Source organism: Phalacrocorax carbo, chromosome 15, assembly GCF_963921805.1.
Source record: "Phalacrocorax carbo chromosome 15, bPhaCar2.1, whole genome shotgun sequence".
In the NCBI taxonomy this organism is placed as follows: domain Eukaryota; kingdom Metazoa; phylum Chordata; class Aves; order Suliformes; family Phalacrocoracidae; genus Phalacrocorax; species Phalacrocorax carbo.
In genome coordinates this window covers 8,321,496-8,339,306 of record NC_087527.1, presented here as the reverse complement: position 1 = coordinate 8,339,306, position 17,811 = coordinate 8,321,496, and the positions used below count along the sequence as shown (strand labels likewise).

Genomic DNA, 17,811 nt, shown 5'->3' with positions numbered 1-17,811 from the left:
GTTTATACATACTAATTTGGACTGGTTTTCTTTGAACAGCAGAAGCATTGTGCTGGCCCAAGAGTCAGACAGAAGTCAGTAAATTCGAAAAGATTCATAACTAGCTGTAAAACTCACATCCTTTTGCTTCTAAACCCATAAAAAAAAAAAAAAAAAGAAGGAAAAGAAAAGGTTGACCGTATATTCTGTGCGGAGCAGAGAAATTGCGCCTGTTGATGCTACCCAGGAACTGGATGACTTTTACAGAACACTCTGTCTTCAACTGATATCCTGGCTTGAAAAAGCACTTGTCCTAACATATCCTGATGAAAGAGGGCCATTCAAGAGGGGAAAAAACCAGCTGAGGCTTGTCTAATCATTTCCCTCCTCCAGACTTGTTTGTTTGCTTCCTCCCACATGCTCTGAAGGCAACGCAGCGCCCATCAGCAACCCCAAAGCAAAGCAGCCCATCGCCACAGAAAGTCCATGTTCCCTGGGACAGGACTAGATAATAAGTATCATACTGACTTAATGCCGGTTCATTTCATTACAATTAAAACACTGCATGCCACCACTGTAATATACATATGACAAAGGCATTAGCTGTCAAATTAAAATGCTGCTTCGCTTACCGTGTGGCTACCATGGTTTGATTTTCAGAGTGAGTCTCAAGTTACTGAGCTACTACTGAACAAGAAAGTCTTTCAGGTGGCTTGGTATTTTTTAGTGGCTAGCTATAATCAAATTCACTGAACACATGTTTCTTACAGATCTCTGATTAATTCCTTCTCTAGGCATAAGCCATAACCACACGCTCACGTCTCACCAGTACCACTAGCCTAACCAGGGGAAGAAGCAGCTTTCTGTCCAATTTTTACCTGGCCTGACTGGCATGCACAACTGAAACCACCCATTCCCTGGATGTCCTTCCAGGAACCCTGAGCAGCACAGCTACTTTACAGGAGTCACTTCAGACTCTCAAATAAATGCAGACCCCATGAGTTCTGAGACAACCCCAGGACCCTGGTGCTCCAGTACAGCTGCAGATCAGTACTGCCACTCCATAAACTCAGCTTACCAAACTAACAGCATTAACCCCCTAAGGCGGGTAAAAACCTATGCTTACAAGCATCTGGGAAATGCTGAGGGTGTCACTGGGAGCGTACTGACAGCTGTGGTGCTTTACTGTATAAAGCAGGGGCCCTTCTGCATCCAGGGGCTGGCAAGGAGAGGGTGCTTAATGGCCACAGCACCGCTGAGAGCAGGCTCCAGCATCTCCTACTTCACTGTCCCTTGCTCCATCCATTGGCTCCGTGCTGCTCAACTTGAAAAGGAAATATTTCTTCCCCTTTGGGAAAGCTCCAGAAGAGCATGGCTGCAACACACATCAATTACATTTCAAGTTGCTCAAGAACACAATAGGCAGTGCCTTTTAATTCTTACAAAATGCCGCCCCCCGGGTCTACAAATGCCAATAAGCAGTCTGTTAAAAATACCGGGTTTCGCAACAAGAGGCAGAGCTCCTCGCGTTACTGGACAGACAGAGCGAGTTGGAAGCCAGCTGCCAGGCACAGAATAGTTTTCCCTAAGCAGCCTGCTTTGCTGTTGTGGCTCAAGCTGTGGTGTGTCCCAGGAAGAAACCTCGTGTGCCTTGGGTATTTTGAGTTCCCTGTTTTAACCGGAAATCTCACATAAGATGTAATCATCTTGCAGGATACAAGAAAACACTCTATTAATATATCTTATAGCTATGTAACTCATCTCAAAATAAATATCCATACACAGAAGTCAGTAGAGAAAACCACTTTCCCTGGGAAGACACAGCCAAGCCTGAGGCTGATTCAGCAGTCCCTTGCTAGTCTAAGAATTAAAAAATAGTATCCAGCTAAAAAAGGCAGAACACAGAAATATCAGTTTGCGTCTGGCTGGGTATCCCTGCTGCTCCCACAACTGCTGCAGGATCTCTCAGTGCACAGGATGCCCAAGGAACTTGGCTTATCACCTCACCTGCAACGACCCTCAGTATTTCTGGAGCCATAATGAACATGTTATCTTTGTGTTTGCCACTGACCACAACCGAGAAGCCCGTTTAGTGCAAGTGCTGTTCAGATATGCTTGCTTACAGCTCTACTCTTAGAGCATATCTTAGTGCTGAGTTCACGTAGTGAACACGAGCAGACTTCCACTCTGTGTGGCCTTGCTCTGCATTTTCCTCGGGGATACAGACAGTCCCACACTCCAGCCAGAGGCAAGTCTGAGGGTAGGGAGCTCAGGGAGTAGAAAGGGGAGCTGTTCCTCACACACCCGGGCACAGGCTGTCCTCAGGAGCAGCCCAGCACCACAGAGGACCAAGGCACATGTACCTGATGGGTCAAAGCTTGCTTCAGCTAACATCCAGAGGTCACCTCTGCCTGGCCGTTACATTTAAGTTATATCCTCCTCTCCCAAGGACATAATATTCCAGATGTTCTTTCAAGATATCCACTCCCACCTAGAGCTTTCTTTGCTTCTTTCACCTTTTATCTTGAGCAACTCCCGTGTTGTTTATCTACCATGTACTTGTGCAGCTCAGGCACAGAGCTCCATGTTCCAGAAAAATTCTGCAGTGAAGCCTTGCCCAGGCACAGGGCCACACCATCACGCTCTCTGGGCACTAAATCTCTGTCAAATTAAGTTTCTTAATTTCCCCCTCATTAATGGAACACAACTCACGCATGGTGCGGGGGCAGAGAAGGTCATCTATCCATCAGGGCTGAGCCAGAGCACTCAGGGGACAGCAATGGCCTCTGGGCTCATCTGCCCAGCAGGCTGCCCAGATGCAGCGTTGGAGCAGGAAACCCCTCACCCGAACATCCATCAATGCCGTGGTTAGGAGCAGACATGCTCATGCTGCTCTTCCTACCCACTGCATGCAGACCTTTCTCTGTGCCCTCCTGCAACCAGGTCTGTGTTTTAGGAGGGAAAAAAAAAAAAAAAAGAGAATATTCTCTCAAAATTGGTCGCAATTTTATGAAGACATGAACATAGCAGTGCCTCCCAGTTCCTTGCATTTTATGGCATCTTCTGCTCAAAACATTTCCAAATTGATAAGGTGAGGAAAAAACAGGCCTCCCAAGCTCCACAAAACTAAGCACACTTCCCTTTTCCACAGCTCCTTTGATAAGGAGGAAGAGAACTGATTTTTTCCCCCTATTCTCCCCCCATGTTTTCTGCTCAGTCTGGAAAAAGCCCAGCTGTCTCAAAGCAATTAAGCAAGAACACAAAATGCAGCCCTGGAGAGGGGCCTTCCCGGTGCACCTCTCTGCCATGGTGCCACAGCTCGAGGACCCAGCCAGTCCCCTCGGATGCTCCCGCAGCCCAGCCAGGCCCTCAACATGCCAGAGGGTGGATTTTAAGACAGGACACCATTGCAGTGAGCCAGAGGGCTGTCGCACAGTCACACCAAAATAGCAACATCAATGAAACTGGAAATGAGCACATCAAATAGAAAGGAAGATGCGGGGAAAGTAGCAGCAGGAAGACAAGGCGGCAGCTGCGTGGCCCCTGCTTCCCAAGCCAAGCCAACAATTAAAGCACACTGACTGCTTGCTTTGGCTTGATGGCAGGCACATCAGATAACGCTTCCTGACCAAGAAAGGGGCCTTCGGAAGGGGTCTGTCTGAGCAACACAAAACAGCACCAGGGAAAAATGAACTTCAAAGCTATTCGCTTGCATGTTACTGTACAACCTGAGAAACAGAAATGAGACCCTTTAAAAGCAGCCCAAGTAATTTCTCATGCTTTTAAAAAAGTGCATTGTGTGTTTCCACGTGGCGTTTGCTCTGTGTCACACACCAGTCATGCAGAGTCCAGTGACACAGAAAGATTAAGTGAAACACAAAGGAATTACCTTTACAAATACAGCTGCTGAGTGTATCACCACAACCATCCCTGCTTAACACAGAGCGGGCTGCGGAGCAGAGGGATGAGCAGAGTGCTCCCCATGCAGCAGGACTGGGAATGACCCAGTTTCAACACATGCAATGCTGTTTTAAAACAAAGTGCTATTGCATACATGTGTAGACTTTGTGATATGCTGATAAAATGACCTGTAATCAGAACTGCAGGTGCCCACTACACCTGCTAAAGTTGGCGAGAGCTGCCAGCATCACTTGGATTGCGGTGCTCTGCCAAAAATCTCCGTGATGCATCTCAGGCGGAGGCAGCTACCTTCAGGGCAACTTTTGGAAATGTTTGTCTTCTGAAATACTATTTTATTACAAAAATACGTGAGGCAGGAAAGCTCTTTCTATACTTATGGCTATGTTAGGGTGTGGCTTTGTTAGAAAGCCACCACTCTCAAGACTTCCTGAGCTGAAAACAAGTCACCCCAAGAAGAAACCCAAAACGTAAGCTGCGAACCACAGCAAGGTCTGATGTTCCTTCAGACACACGGAGAACATCTCCCCTTCCTCACAGGCAGCTGGGGCACCATCACACAACTGCAAAAAGTTGCCTGCAAGGGGGCTAGGCAGCAGCCCCCACTGGGGGGATCTTGTAATGCCTCCCCACAGAGGCAAACATCTCCCCATCTATTTCAAAGAAGAGCGAGACAGGCAGGCAGGAAGACCCAGCAGGCTTCACTTTCGTGTTTTTAGCAGCACAGCAACAAAAGGGGAGTCTGAGCATGTATTGTTCAGCTGAAAGGCGTGGGCCACATCCACAGTGCAAGAATGCTAAGAAGGGTTTGAGACACTGCGGGTCATTCACAGCACCAGATACAAACGCTCCTCAAGCACAAAGAGGAAAAAGAAAAAAATGAAATCAATCATGAAGCCCACAAAAGCTAATTTCCTAACATAAATAGACTGCTGATGATGTGCCTCCAGCCGCTCCTGCGCACCGGGTGAGCGATGCATTGGGCTTGAGCAGCAATTGCCCCAACTCTGCACGGAGCCAAACCGGGTCAGCCACGCGTACCCCACACTGGGGTGGCACACGGCTCCAAGGGCAGAGCACAACCGAGGCTGTGCCTACAGGCAACACAGGAGCAGCTCAGATAAACCGTCCAAGAGAAAGGGCAGGAAGAGGGAAGCAAACAAATTAGCAGGATCATTCCTCGTTCCAGCAGACTTGCACAAAGTAAGTTAGCAGAACAGCTCCCAAATGGCCAGGAAAGAGAAAATTCTAGGAAGCCCTAGTACTTGGATGGTGAAAAGCCAAATAAAATAAGAGATTGTTTCACAAGGAAGAAGAAATCCTTTTTGCTCATCCCATTAATCGCAGAGTTCAAAAAGGCACGAGGCTGATCACAGCATCACCCAGCTATGCGATGCGCTTGGAACTAACCGTTTGAATCACAACAAGCATTTCTGAGATTCCCACCAAAACATGATGTCATTTTTGTGATAGCCACTGTCTCAGGAGGCTCAGCCCTCTGTGGCAGCCCCACAACGGCCCACCCTGCGGCGAGGGCTGAGCAGTGCTGCTCCATACAGCTACACGGAGTGCCTCACACTTGCCTAGACTCACAGGCTCAAAGGGCAAGGCTAGGGAAGGTGGCAGCCAGCCCAGGGCAGGGTGAGAGGCACATACAGAGGTCCCAGCACTAGCAACAACACTGTTTTTCCAGCCTAGTGCACCCTCTGCCATGCAGCATCCTGGAATAGCTGACTTCCCTCAGACCACCCAAAACACTGGCTCCCTTCTTTCCCCACACTAAAAGACCCAAAAGACACCCTGTGTTTTCCTACAGGTCACTTTTATGGATGTTGTGGTTGCCATGTTACTGCAATAGTTGTTCCAGGACTGCAGGTAGGGAGCAGGACAGATCACAGGTCTGGGAGTGCTGGGGAGGTGTCTTGGAGCTGTGGTGCAAGCTAAAGGAGAGGTGTGACGATGCCAGCCCCCAGGGTCCTGCTGTGGAGGGCACACCAAAGGCAGAGCCTCCTGCCCGCGCTCCTGGGCAGGAACCAATCCTGCTCCTGTCCTCCTCCCCAGCCAAGCTGTCAGCACATGGGCCGATCCTCCCGCATTCCTCCCACCAACTCATTGTTTTAATCCTTTAAATGATTTTCTTAAATCATCCCACTTCACCCACTCAGTGGTGTCTCCCAGAGACAGACCAGAGAAACAAGTGGAAACTCTCCAACAGCACTGCTGGAAAAGAAAATGAAGGTGAATAATAGTTTCAAGGATTAAGAAAGCAGCTTCCAAGTGGTGTGCACGAGGGTCAGCCAGGACACAGACAACGGCATAGGAAGCATGACTGAGAACCCTGCAGGCAGTGGTAGCAGAGCAACCCAAAAAATAGCTTAGCTGCAGGGTTTCAGAATGACTCCAAAAAAGGCAGCAAAGACCAGGGAGTACTTGACACATTGGTAATGTGTAAAAATAAAATAAAATAAATCTAGATAGATCACATGGGGTAAAAGCAGAGCGAGAAAAGCTCTAGCTCAACCCTGACACCCCCTCTAGTGTTTAGCTAGACCGCAGCATGCCTTCCCAGCTCCGCCGAGGGTATGCAGCCACTGTCCCATGGGGAGGAGGTGCACCCCAGAAATTAGGATACTGTCAACCAGGGGCAAAGCTACTTCAAGACAGAAAAGTGTTGGTAAAAACCTCAGGATCGTCCTTCTTTTTCCCCTCCACTCCAAAGCCATCTTTTACAAGAAGAATCAGTGTTTCAGAGAGAAGCAGATATCCATAAGTCCAAGAAGGTTTACAGGGCTGGCAGGGAGATGCCCACACACTGTGAGCAGCCCCACGGGCAGCAGTCACCACAGGGATGCGAGTGTTGGACGTGACCATTTCGATGGCAGACAGGGCAAACAACCTGGCAACTTTCCGGAAGATCTGAAAGGGACGTTTTGTCCCGTTCCCTGCATTTCTGTATGCCTTGGCCCCTGATCCTAAGCCCCAGAGGTTTTCTGCCCAGCAGTCAGCAGCACACCACCACAGATCCCCCAGCAGCTGCCTTCACTAGCAATTCCTGCAGCAAGGACTTCTTCAAGGTGAGCTGATGTGGTTTTGGCAGGTTTGTGGGTTTGGTGAGTCCCTCTGCACAGGGTCTCTGTGCTAGCGAGATGAGCGTCAGGCACAGACTCCGGGTCCTACAATGAATGCTACATCAGTACCAGGACTTTGGGGACAGTTGGGTGCAATGGGCAATACCTTGCCATACCAACGGCAAGAACCAGCTGAGGTGGGTACAAGCACACAGCACACCGGCTCCTCTGCAAGCATGGTCTGTGTTCCTGCTCCTGTCCCAGGAAGGAGGCAGGGAAACCTACCTCTCGTGTAGCAAAAGATAAACCTTTGCAATGGCCGCAAGGGGAAGACATCTACATGCACAAACAGCTCCAGCAAAGCCGTTAACCACTGCCAGTTCACACCACTATGGATATTCATACTTCAAGTTATGGAGAGCTGATGCAGATCTGTCTGGGCTGCACAAGCTCAATGTCATTGACTTCTACCTGGACTGCAACTCAAACTTTCAGACTGGGAAAGCAAGCTCTGCAGAGGAGAGTCCTTCTGATCCTAGATAAACCTAAACAACTAACGGATGCAGTTTGCATCCTAATCCATTTGAGGTTGGGCTTACTTCTGGCTTATTTTGCTTTCTGATTTTTTTTGTGTAGCACCATCAGGGATTCAAATGCTGCAGAGGGATGTGTAAATGTTTGGGAAATAATAAACTCAACACTCTCTTCATTAAAAGTAAAGCCATGACTACGAAGGGGTTCTGTCCATTTCACATTTTCCAAAAAAGTCTTAAGAGCACTTGTCAGGCAGACCACAGCTCTGATTTGTATGAGAAATCCCTGACTCACAGATCTTGGCAAGTGATTATCAAAGATTAAGGTATTTAAAATCAAGAGGCATTTGGAACCAAAATATTTTTCTGACCCAGCTCTAACACCTAAACAAACAGTAACCACACTGGCCTTTTACAGTAAAAAAAATTCAGTGCAAAGCCAGTACCTTTGATAACAGGGCCAGTTTTGGTTTTTTGCCAAACTGCTAAGATTTCGGGGGGGGGGGGGGGGGGGGGGGGGGAGAGAAAAAGGAAAGGAGATTTATATTCAATTCTGAAAAGAGTCTGATCACCACACCTTCAAACTGGCAGACCTCTTGCTGTTACTCTACCTACGTCCAAGTAAACTCGCGTTGCTCAACTTAAAGTCAGCAACAGTTTCCTGGAAAGGCCAGATCTTAAAAAAGTGCATGCTTCCCCTGCTCCACAGTCTTTGAACATCCCCACACAACCCACCACAAAATGTAAAGGCCTAATTATATCTCCATCAGCTTCGATGGCCACACCTACGGACCAGAAAGTTACTGAGGGTCACGAGGCTGTGAATTTGCCTCTCCATTGTATGGAGCACGCTAAGGCAGGATGCTGCAGCCTTGCCAGGATGTGATTCAGCGTCCTGTTTTGAACAGTTAATAAAGTCAGCAACTTCTGCCCCAAGATATCCCACCAAATAACTGGGAGACAATAAATACTGCAGCAAACAGGACTTGTCAAGTATGTACTGAGCTGCTGTCCCCACAAATAAATCCTCAAGACAGCTGCCCCAGCTCCGTGCATCTTCCCAGTACCACAAACGTGGCCATGCAAAGCTGTGGATACAAGCTCAATGCTACCTCCAGCAAAACATGCTCTGAATCCCTAAAAATGTTAAAGATCAAGGTGTTAATAAATAATTTTTGGTGCATTAAAATATAATATGCAATAAAGTATAATGTATAAACATCCCCAGCTGTGGTGGGCACTCAGTGCAGCGCAGAAGGACAGCTGTGCGGAGCAAACACACAGCTGCATGGAGAACAGCCCCAACAGCAGGCTGCAGTTGCATTTGCTCTTCAAGTTTCCATACTGAAGAGGCCAGCTGTAGCACCAGCGAGGAATCTGGTTTACTACAGCAATTTTAACCGAACAGCCTCCTTATGAGTCCTCTGCATGTGCCAGCCAGGATGATGCTCTGCAAAGAGTCTGTATGCAGCAATTATCCCTCCTGAGTTGCAAAGGTTGTTTTCATCAACCTGAGGGCTCCACCTAATTCCTGCAGCAAACACAAAAACAACTCAAACCAATGCCCAGTGTAACTCCACTACCTTCAAAAGAGATTATTTCCTTCATTAAACTACAACAAAAAAGCAGTAACTAAAGGAACGGTAGAGCTGGTTATCAAACCAAGTGTGGTGGAACATGTTCATTCCTGGCCAGGTAATCATGCAAAACGCAAAGGTGAGTAAGAAGAAAAGCAAGGGGGACATCTTCTACCCATCACAAACCACCAAAGGCTCCTCAGAGCTCAACAGCTGTGACTTTTACAGCTGAAACATTTTAATGCTGAATAAAACCAAACAGACCTAACACTTCACTCTGAGCATTTCAAAAGATGAGCTAATAGTCCTCTGCCAGGCTGCAGATGGAAGAAAGGGCGCACAGGATGGCAACAGCAAAGAGCGGAAGACACCCAGTCTCCTCTTCTTCCTCTACCACCTCTCTGTTTGGCAGGACACTGGATGCTCCAAGCAGTGCTCTCAACACAGGGTCTCTATGCTCGGCTGTGGCCATGCAGCACGTAAAGGCAGCAGAGTAGCATATGCCATTAGAAGACTCTGCAAATGTATATAAGCCCAAGCGTGAAAACCTTTACCTCCCACAGCTGCTCTTGCCAGCTCTTAAAACTGGGTTTAGTGGTGCCAAACAAGAACAGTTCTTTCCATAACGATCTTCAGGCTTGATCAGAGAGGCTGGAGACGACTAACTCCCAGGCCTTTCTGCAGCAGTTCAACCTCCATCTTCCTGCAGAGTGCCCGAAAACACTCACCCAGCCCTGTTTCTGACCACATTCAGATTGCTATTGGAAAGCCAATAATGGCAGAGATTACAGAATGACTGGCTAAACAAACTTACTTGTGTTTGTAATTAAAACCAGTGATTATCTTGCTGCATTTGCCAACTACATCTGAGAAACAGCCAACACTCACAACGTGAGTGCCTTTGTAAAACATCTCCCTTGACCTGGTGCTAGAGAGCCAGCCAACGGCGAGTGATGAAAGTCAATCGGGTTGCACCAAAAAGCACATACCCCATGCTCCCAGAGCAGTCTCCTTGAAAAGAGCTCAGCTCTGTTCTGTCTCCCCCGCACTTGATATCATCTTCTCTGAGGTTGCTCTGAGCTAAAAGGGCACAACGTGGCTCCGTGATAAGGTGGCAGGCACCGTGCACACAAGGCTTGTGTTGAACTCAGTGGACCCCAATCTTGTAAAACTTAAGGCTGTGCTTAACTCTAAGCTAATGCACACTCCCATGGACTTGATGTAACTGTGCCAGTAGTTTTATTAAGATTTGGGCGAGATGTCTCAAGGTCCTGCGGGTGCGCTGCGTCATCAGGGAAAAAAAGGGATCAAGCCACAACATCCCACAGCTGACAGGCATTCAGAAAGGAATATTTTAGCAGACACAGATAACAGAGAATCAGACATGCAAGCTTTTGTCTGTACCAGCTGCACCGAGCCCAACTGGGCTGTTAGATCTGAGTCTGCTCTTACTTCTTCTTCTGCTATGAATCTTTACCCACTGGGGAGCAAAAGGGACTCCTTGCTGTCTGCTGGAAACAGTGTGGATGTTACCATATCAAGGCTTCTGCAAAATTTTGGGAAAGTGAAAGAAAAGGAAGACTTTAAAGTGCATTCATGTCTAAGAAAATACAGACAGCAACAATATCTTTGAAAGAAAAGCTGAACCTAGAACATGTCCCCTCAGTCTATTTTAGGGTAGAAGCTGTTTCTGGGAGAAAACAGAAAGAAAAGCACTTTGCAATGACGGAAGCCATAAGGAAGGGCTGCTACTCTTAGACCAGAGTGCAGCAAGACATGTGGCTCGTTATAAAACCATGGTACGGACACATTCCTCCAAGAAAAATATCAGAAAACTCATATAACCAGATCCAAGTATGCAATCTCAAATTAAAATCCTGGAATTTTTTGAATGAATGAAAATAATCTGTTCAGCAAGCAGATGAGCAGGTTGTCATAAATGTGTAATTGCACATTCATCCTGTATCGACGTAACACAGTTCGAGATGGCAGCAAGATGGGGTCTTGTTTCTAACAACCCTTCCCTTTTCTAACCATTAGGATCTTTGAGGTCTGCAAAGTCAGGTGCTGGACTGCAGACCCCTGCACTCAGGGCACATGTGACAAAGCACAGCTGTCACCTAAGTCTGCACCAAGGCTAGACCAGGATTAAAAGATTCACAAATATCATCATAACCCATTCCTGCGTTTTTTTCAGAGGACATCTGAACTCAGCTGTTGGAGAAGCAGCAGAATGAAGTTGAACAATTCTGCCACCCCATGGGCACCGGGTGAAGTTTCAGCAAACTGATCCGGAGCAGCTGCCACCAGGAAGGGGATAGGATCTACCCACCTCCCCACAAGCGGAGCTTCATTTATCATCTGCACTGTGCCCACACATTTTCTTCAGTCCTTGGCAGCATTTCACCCTGAGTACAGCAAAGGCTCTGCACAAGAGCCATCCTATTCTCAAGGTCTACCTAGCGATTTAATTACCAGATTCTTATCCTGAAAATCATATATGGAAGAGCAGCCCCAGGAGACTGAAGGACAGTGGAAGCTCTTGGGATCTCCGTATCTAAATTAAGTGCTGCAGCATTTTCCAGCGGCCAGTAGAAAAGTATCAGCCTTTAAGCATAGTCTCACTACTTCTACCCCCACAATTTCTCTGGTCAGTGATGGATGTACACACCTGGCTTGCAAAAAGCCAGACAGACCAAAGGTAGCCACAGACCCAATGATCTCCCAATGACTTATCTGTACATCACTGAGTTCATTTGTAATGAAGAGGGATAAAGCTGTATTTCTTCTTTCAACACAAGAACCATAAACACAAAAGAAGAGGCTATCATACTGCTTGTTTAAGTGTTACTATTTAATACAACATGGGAAAAAGCACAAGAATTAAGGATATGCGTTGCTATTCATGACTTCAGCAGGTTTCTGCTTCAGCCTTGAATTGTGGAATAAGCCCACAACCAAGCTGGGAGCAGAACCAGGAATCCTGAATTTTGCTTTAACCAATACAAAATGCAGTCTCCACAAAATAAGCTAATGAATTACATTACAGACTGCCATTAAATACCTGTACACAGGAGACCACAGAGCAATCAAACATACACTTCTGACCCACGTGCACACAAGCAGGACAGCTACCAAAGGCCAGGCTTCCCAGACAGGCTGCAGCCATGACAAATCACCCCCGGGACACAGAAATGGCAAGGCCTGACACTCTCCTGTAAAGAAGCAGCTTTGCTTTTCTGGTCTCTGACTTGACTTGCAGGGTAAAGACAGTCTGTACCCTAAAATCCACTTGCTGCTCCCAAAACCACAAGATCAACCAGGCTTCAGATCAACTCCACTTTGTCCTAACCTCACTCCATCAGACTGCAACAGAAACCCACTGCCACCAGTGCCTCAGTTTTATATCTCTGCAACAGCAGGTCTCAAAACATAAAATGGGACAGAAACAACAAGATCAAACTCCAAGCAGCAGCATGAGTGGCTTTGCTTTTACCTGAAACCAGGATAATTAAAGTAGAAAGATTGTAACAAGAAGAGACCAAGCCTGCTGAACCACTGTTGTGTTTTTACACTTTATCTTTCAGATTGTGGTTTACAAGGTTAGAGGGCAAGAGCTGCCTGCAACAGCTGGGTTTACAGTGAAGAATCCACATAATTACCCAGAGCCCCATTAGGCCAGGGTCCCACCAAACTAGCTTTATCATTACTACTTCTGATCTTTGCACAACGTCAGCAAGAGAAGCCTTTCTCTTCTCCAGCAGCATATCTTAGAGCCCTCTCCTCCCCCTTGCATGAAGAAAGCAGCTCCACACAACCCCAATATCAAAGGAGTCAAATTCCTGACGGTTAATACCCAGGAATCAGCAGAGCTCTCCCCTACCCACCCTAGGAGCGTATCCCCCTTCCCAACCCAGAGCCCCAACTTCAGAGCGCAGCAGCAGAGACAGAGATGCTGTGATAACAGTTTAAGTGCTGTGGTCAGAGTTGATGAGCCATTTTCCAGTTTCTTCCCACCAAGAGAAAACCCACAAACCCTCTTTTATGCTTTCGGTTCATTAAATGCTCATCTCAAAACTGAACTGATAAGGCAGAGAGCATCCCCAGTGCTTAGCTCTCTGCAGACCATGCAATCCCCTCCAGGCAAGCATACATGCTCAAGGCCGGAGTCCAGTGTGGAATCAGGACTCAGCTACATGGCAGACAATTAACAACAGTGGAAACAATGTTTAGTGCCAAATAGCTCTGCTTACCTCACATTTAATTTACGTTCTTCATCACTGCCAACCTCCAGCTGAGGGGAGAAAAGAAGGATACAGAGAAAGTTACATGCTGCTTATTTCCATACTACAACTTTAAAAAAAAATCTCCACACTTGTTAAAGCCATCCCTGCAGTAACAGGTTTTGGGTGGTTGCTTTCCACGCACTTTTTTCTTTCAGTGCTGGGATAAATGAGGCTCCCTGGCCAGATATGCCATCAGCACCCGGTGCCGGGTGACAAAGGGGATTTTAGAGCTATTAGGTCCTAATCCTGCAAGCTGGTCCTAGAGCGCAGATCGGTTTGAAGATCGCCAACCTCGACGTCACCAAGACCGCACACACATCGCTCCCACTGAGCACACACGTGAGGGCAGAACCTGTTCCGAGTGAACAACTGCTAACGAAGAGCTGGGCACAAATTAATGCTCTAATTCAGGGTGTGCAGTGACAGCACAAGTGCCCTCCAGTGGTTGCAGCCAAAACCGCCTCAGCCTCCAGCACCTCAACCCCAACCTGGCACAGAGGTGGAACTCCACCACATAAACCGGCAGGACCACTCTGCCATCTCTGAGCTGCCACCTCACCAGCAAGGCCACCTCCATCTGGGCGCTGGCAGAAGACATGTCCCGAGGCTAGGACGATGCCCACCTGGTTGCCCAGTCATCAACAAGTCCTACATCTGCTGCCTTCCTGTTAAACACACTTCTCTGATAGCAGGCATGTATTAAACTGGCCACTTTTCTACCAGACACTGGTAGAAAGTCCCCTGGTAGCAAATTTGGCTGCTCAGGTGACATTCACTTTATTTACTCTCCTTAAAACAGAAGTGTGCTAGCTGACTTAAGCTACTTTCTGAGAGAAAGATTTTTGCATTGCCATGCTTTCCAGCCAGCACCTTGAACTTCTCTATTAGCTTCTGGACAAAATTCCATATCAATGAAAAACAGAGTTGGGGCTAATTGTATCCAGAAATGACCAAAAAAAAGGCTCAAAGATAATTCTCCTCCTTTGGTCCTGTGTAAATAGACAGAAGAGGAAGGGCCAGGAGCATCCAGTCAGAGGTCAAGGTTGCACTAGGGAGATGGTTGACGGTTTGGACACAAGAAACAAAGCAGGGATCTTACAGATAGCCCTGCAGTAGGAAAGCCTTCAAACTTGCAACACACAAGTGCCTAATGAACCTGGAAGGACACAAACCTTTAAGAAATCATGCTCCATCAGTGCCAACACTCAGGGAACATTTTGTTATTTACTACAACAATGCTTAAAACCCACATCAAGTAAGGGTCACCGTAAGGGATACTTGTTTCCAGGTGGCTTCACAGAAGTAAAAAAATAAGTAAATAGTTTCATGTAAAATGTTCACGGTTGAAGCTTTGTGTGTGTGTAAGGCCTGGACTGTTCCCCACGCCTCCAAGTCAAGGCTCAGGAGGCCAGAGAGCACAGGAGCTGCTGTGTTTACAGTCTGCAAGAACCAAGTAATGCCATGAAAAAAACCCAAATGCAACCGCACAGACCAGATATGAGAAATATAGCCATTTGGAGGAAAAGCGATACACAAATCCCATCCAAAATGACTGTAGCCGATGGCAAGAAACATACCATCGCTATTTTTAGTCTGTTTACACTGTGCAGTGGCAGCGCAGAGCCAGCCTGGCTGGGGCAGCAGGCAGAGCCCTGGGAACACCCCAAGCCCCAATGCCCCCCTCCAGCAGACACCCCAGCCCTGGGAAAGACTGGCAGCATTTTGGCCTTTGTAAGGTCACCCTCCCTGTTTGTTTGGGTCTGTCATGTAGCAACCAGGGGGAGGAAAACTCTTCCTTTTTAAACAAATGTGACTGTGAAGTCATGATTGTCACCAGCTGAGGCTCTGCAGCAGATCCTGCCCCTGAATCCACTCCAGGCTCATCTTTTGCAGAAGCTGACTTGCTTTCAAAGTCGTTTCTCCCTGTATTTTCTATTAAAAAGCTGCAGTAAACCCAAAACAAGGCAGAAGCACAACAAGGTTGCTGTCTGCCACGCTGAGTGCTTCTGCCTTGTTCTGGTCAGAGCATCCCTCTGAGCTGGCAGGTTTCACGATGCACCACACATGATGCCATGGACCCGCAGCTGCCAGCACCATGGATCCCACCACAGCACTGACACCAGCGCCGGGGCCAGACCTCCACCAGCTACATCCGCATCCCTCCCTGGGGGCTGTGCAGAGTGCAGCCAAGGCTGGAGGACCTGGCACAGAGCAGGAGGTGGTGTGGAAGGGAGATGGCAGCGGAGCTAACAAGTGCACGCAAGTTTGCAAGTGTGTATGAACTACTCACTCCTCCTAAGAATTTACAGCACGCTACGTTAACACGTCAACAAGCCTCTTGCCGGCGGCACCATCCATTTTATAAATTCCTTCAGGCTCATGAGCTAAGCAGCAGCGTACGCACAATTAGCAAGGTCATATGGACAACATTTTCCATTAAAAAAAATCTTGTAATAATTATTCACATAGGATAAAAGCCCTGAAAAGCCATGGTTTTCCTTGCAAGATCATAAAAGACCAGGGAACAGGCTGGCACTTTCTGACGGGATTTTTCTTTCAAATGAACTCTATAAAACAACATGCTGAATTTGGAAAAGGACGATTTATATTTTTATGGTATTTCATGCCAGAAGGAACCATTCAAACAGAACGGGAGCTGATGTCTTCCTTTGGGAGCCTCCCAAGTACACCTGAGCCACAGACATCAGTGGCAGAAGTGCCCTGGCATGGACAAAGCCAGGTGGCAACTTTGGGGCAACATTTTCAAGAGGGAAAGGGAGACTCATATGGTCAACCCACCGAAAAAAATAATAGTGAAGACATAGCTCCTACACAATGCAATGTCTAACGTAAACATACACGGCAAGGTGAGAGGTGTACTGCTTTGACTCCTCTCCCACCCGCACCAGTTAAACCCAGTCTAATTCCACTACCTGCAACAGGGTTACAGCTCATTTACAGCTGTGTGGTGAGGTGGCCACTAGGTCTCATTTAAGACTCTGTCTAAACCAGAACCCAACAAAATTCCTTTGGAAAAGCCCTTGGAAAAGCACAAGTCCTGTCTCCCAGTTTCTCAATGAACACAGCACAATCCAGACACCAGGTCCCTGCAGCCTCAGGAGCCCAAACCACACAACACTGATCTATGGCAAAACAGTTGGCGAAAGGAAGGGATGAGTCACGTCTCTAGTGAGGGCCATGCAAAGGGAACCCTGCAGCCCCTCTGGGAGAGGGAGAACTGTGAGCCTTGCAGCACTGTCCCCTCCTGCCTCCCCCCCATCGCACTGGCTAATCGGGGGAGTCACAGGGACCTGACAGGTGACAAATAGGATTGTTTACCTGGCGGGAGCAGGGACAAAGCAAAGCCAAGGGCAGTGAGCACCAAAGGAAAGGGGGGTGGGGGGGGGTGGGGGGAGACAAATGCAGAGGGTGGATATGCAGGGAAACGCTGGGCCTGTCTTTGGGGGTCACAAAAGTCATGCGTTAGAAGGAAAAAAGAGGGGCACAGGGAAGAAGAAAAAGAAATTGGGAGGGTGCAGCTGTCTTTGGATTGCGTGCAGGAGCTACAGTGAGGGAAGACAGAAGTCCAAGGCTGGGCAGAGGCAGGAGAAGATGTGTCCGGGGTACGAGGGTGAAGGGGCCATGAGGCAGAGCTGGGCCACACAGGGTGCCTGTCCCAGCAGGGCAGGGATGTGGAGCACAGCATTATGGGGGCAGAAGTACCGGAGCAGCAGAGCTGAGGAGAGGGCAGCAGCATGGTGCAGGCTGCGCTGCAGCGAGGAGTGGCAGCAGACAGCGCAGCACGGGGATGTCGCACAGGTATAAGGTGGAGCAGGATGGGAGCCCCTCCGGCGGCAGGGAACTGCCCATGGCTGCCTTAAGGAAGGGCCAGCATGAGCTTCTCATGGGGAAGAAGCTACAGCAGGTGCAGGGAAAGGCCATTGCAGCGCAGGCTGCAGAGGCACAGAGCTAACACAGGGTGTATAGCAGAGCATAGAATCATTAAGGTTGGAAAAGACCTCTAGGGTCATCAAGTCCAACCACCAGCACCACGCTCCCATGTCCGTAAGTGCCATGTCTACATGTTTTTTTGAAAGCCTCCATGGACGGTGACTCCACCACTTCTCTGGGCAGCCTGTTCCAATGCCTGACCGCTCTTTTAGTAAATATATTTTCCCTAATATCCATTCTAAACCTCCCCTGATGCAGCTTGAGGCCATTTCCTCTCACCGTATCACTTGTTACTTGGGAGAAGAGACCAGCCCCCACCTCACTACAACCTCCTTTCAGGTAGTTGTTGAGAGCAATAAGGTCTCCCCTCAGCTCCTCTTCTCCAGACTAAACACCCCCAGTTCCCTCAGCCGCTCCTCATCAGACCTGCTCTCCAGACCCTTCCCCAGCTCCGTTGCCCTTCTCTGGTCACGCTCCAGCACCTCAGTGTCCTTGTACT

The 17,811-nt window shown here is 48.1% G+C and overlaps 1 protein-coding gene across 4 annotated transcripts in view; it reads right to left on the bottom strand.

The window, feature by feature from the left end:
- SSH1 (slingshot protein phosphatase 1) overlaps window positions 1–17,811 on the bottom strand; it is a 41,217-nt gene that overhangs the window by 22,670 nt on the left and 736 nt on the right. For 2 of the 4 annotated variants that reach the window (XM_064465958.1, XM_064465964.1), the window contains exon 2: window positions 13,329–13,369. In XM_064465958.1, the coding sequence (XP_064322028.1) occupies window positions 13,329–13,369 (41 nt within the window). The other 2 variants (XM_064465962.1, XM_064465959.1) reach the window with 2 other exon arrangements.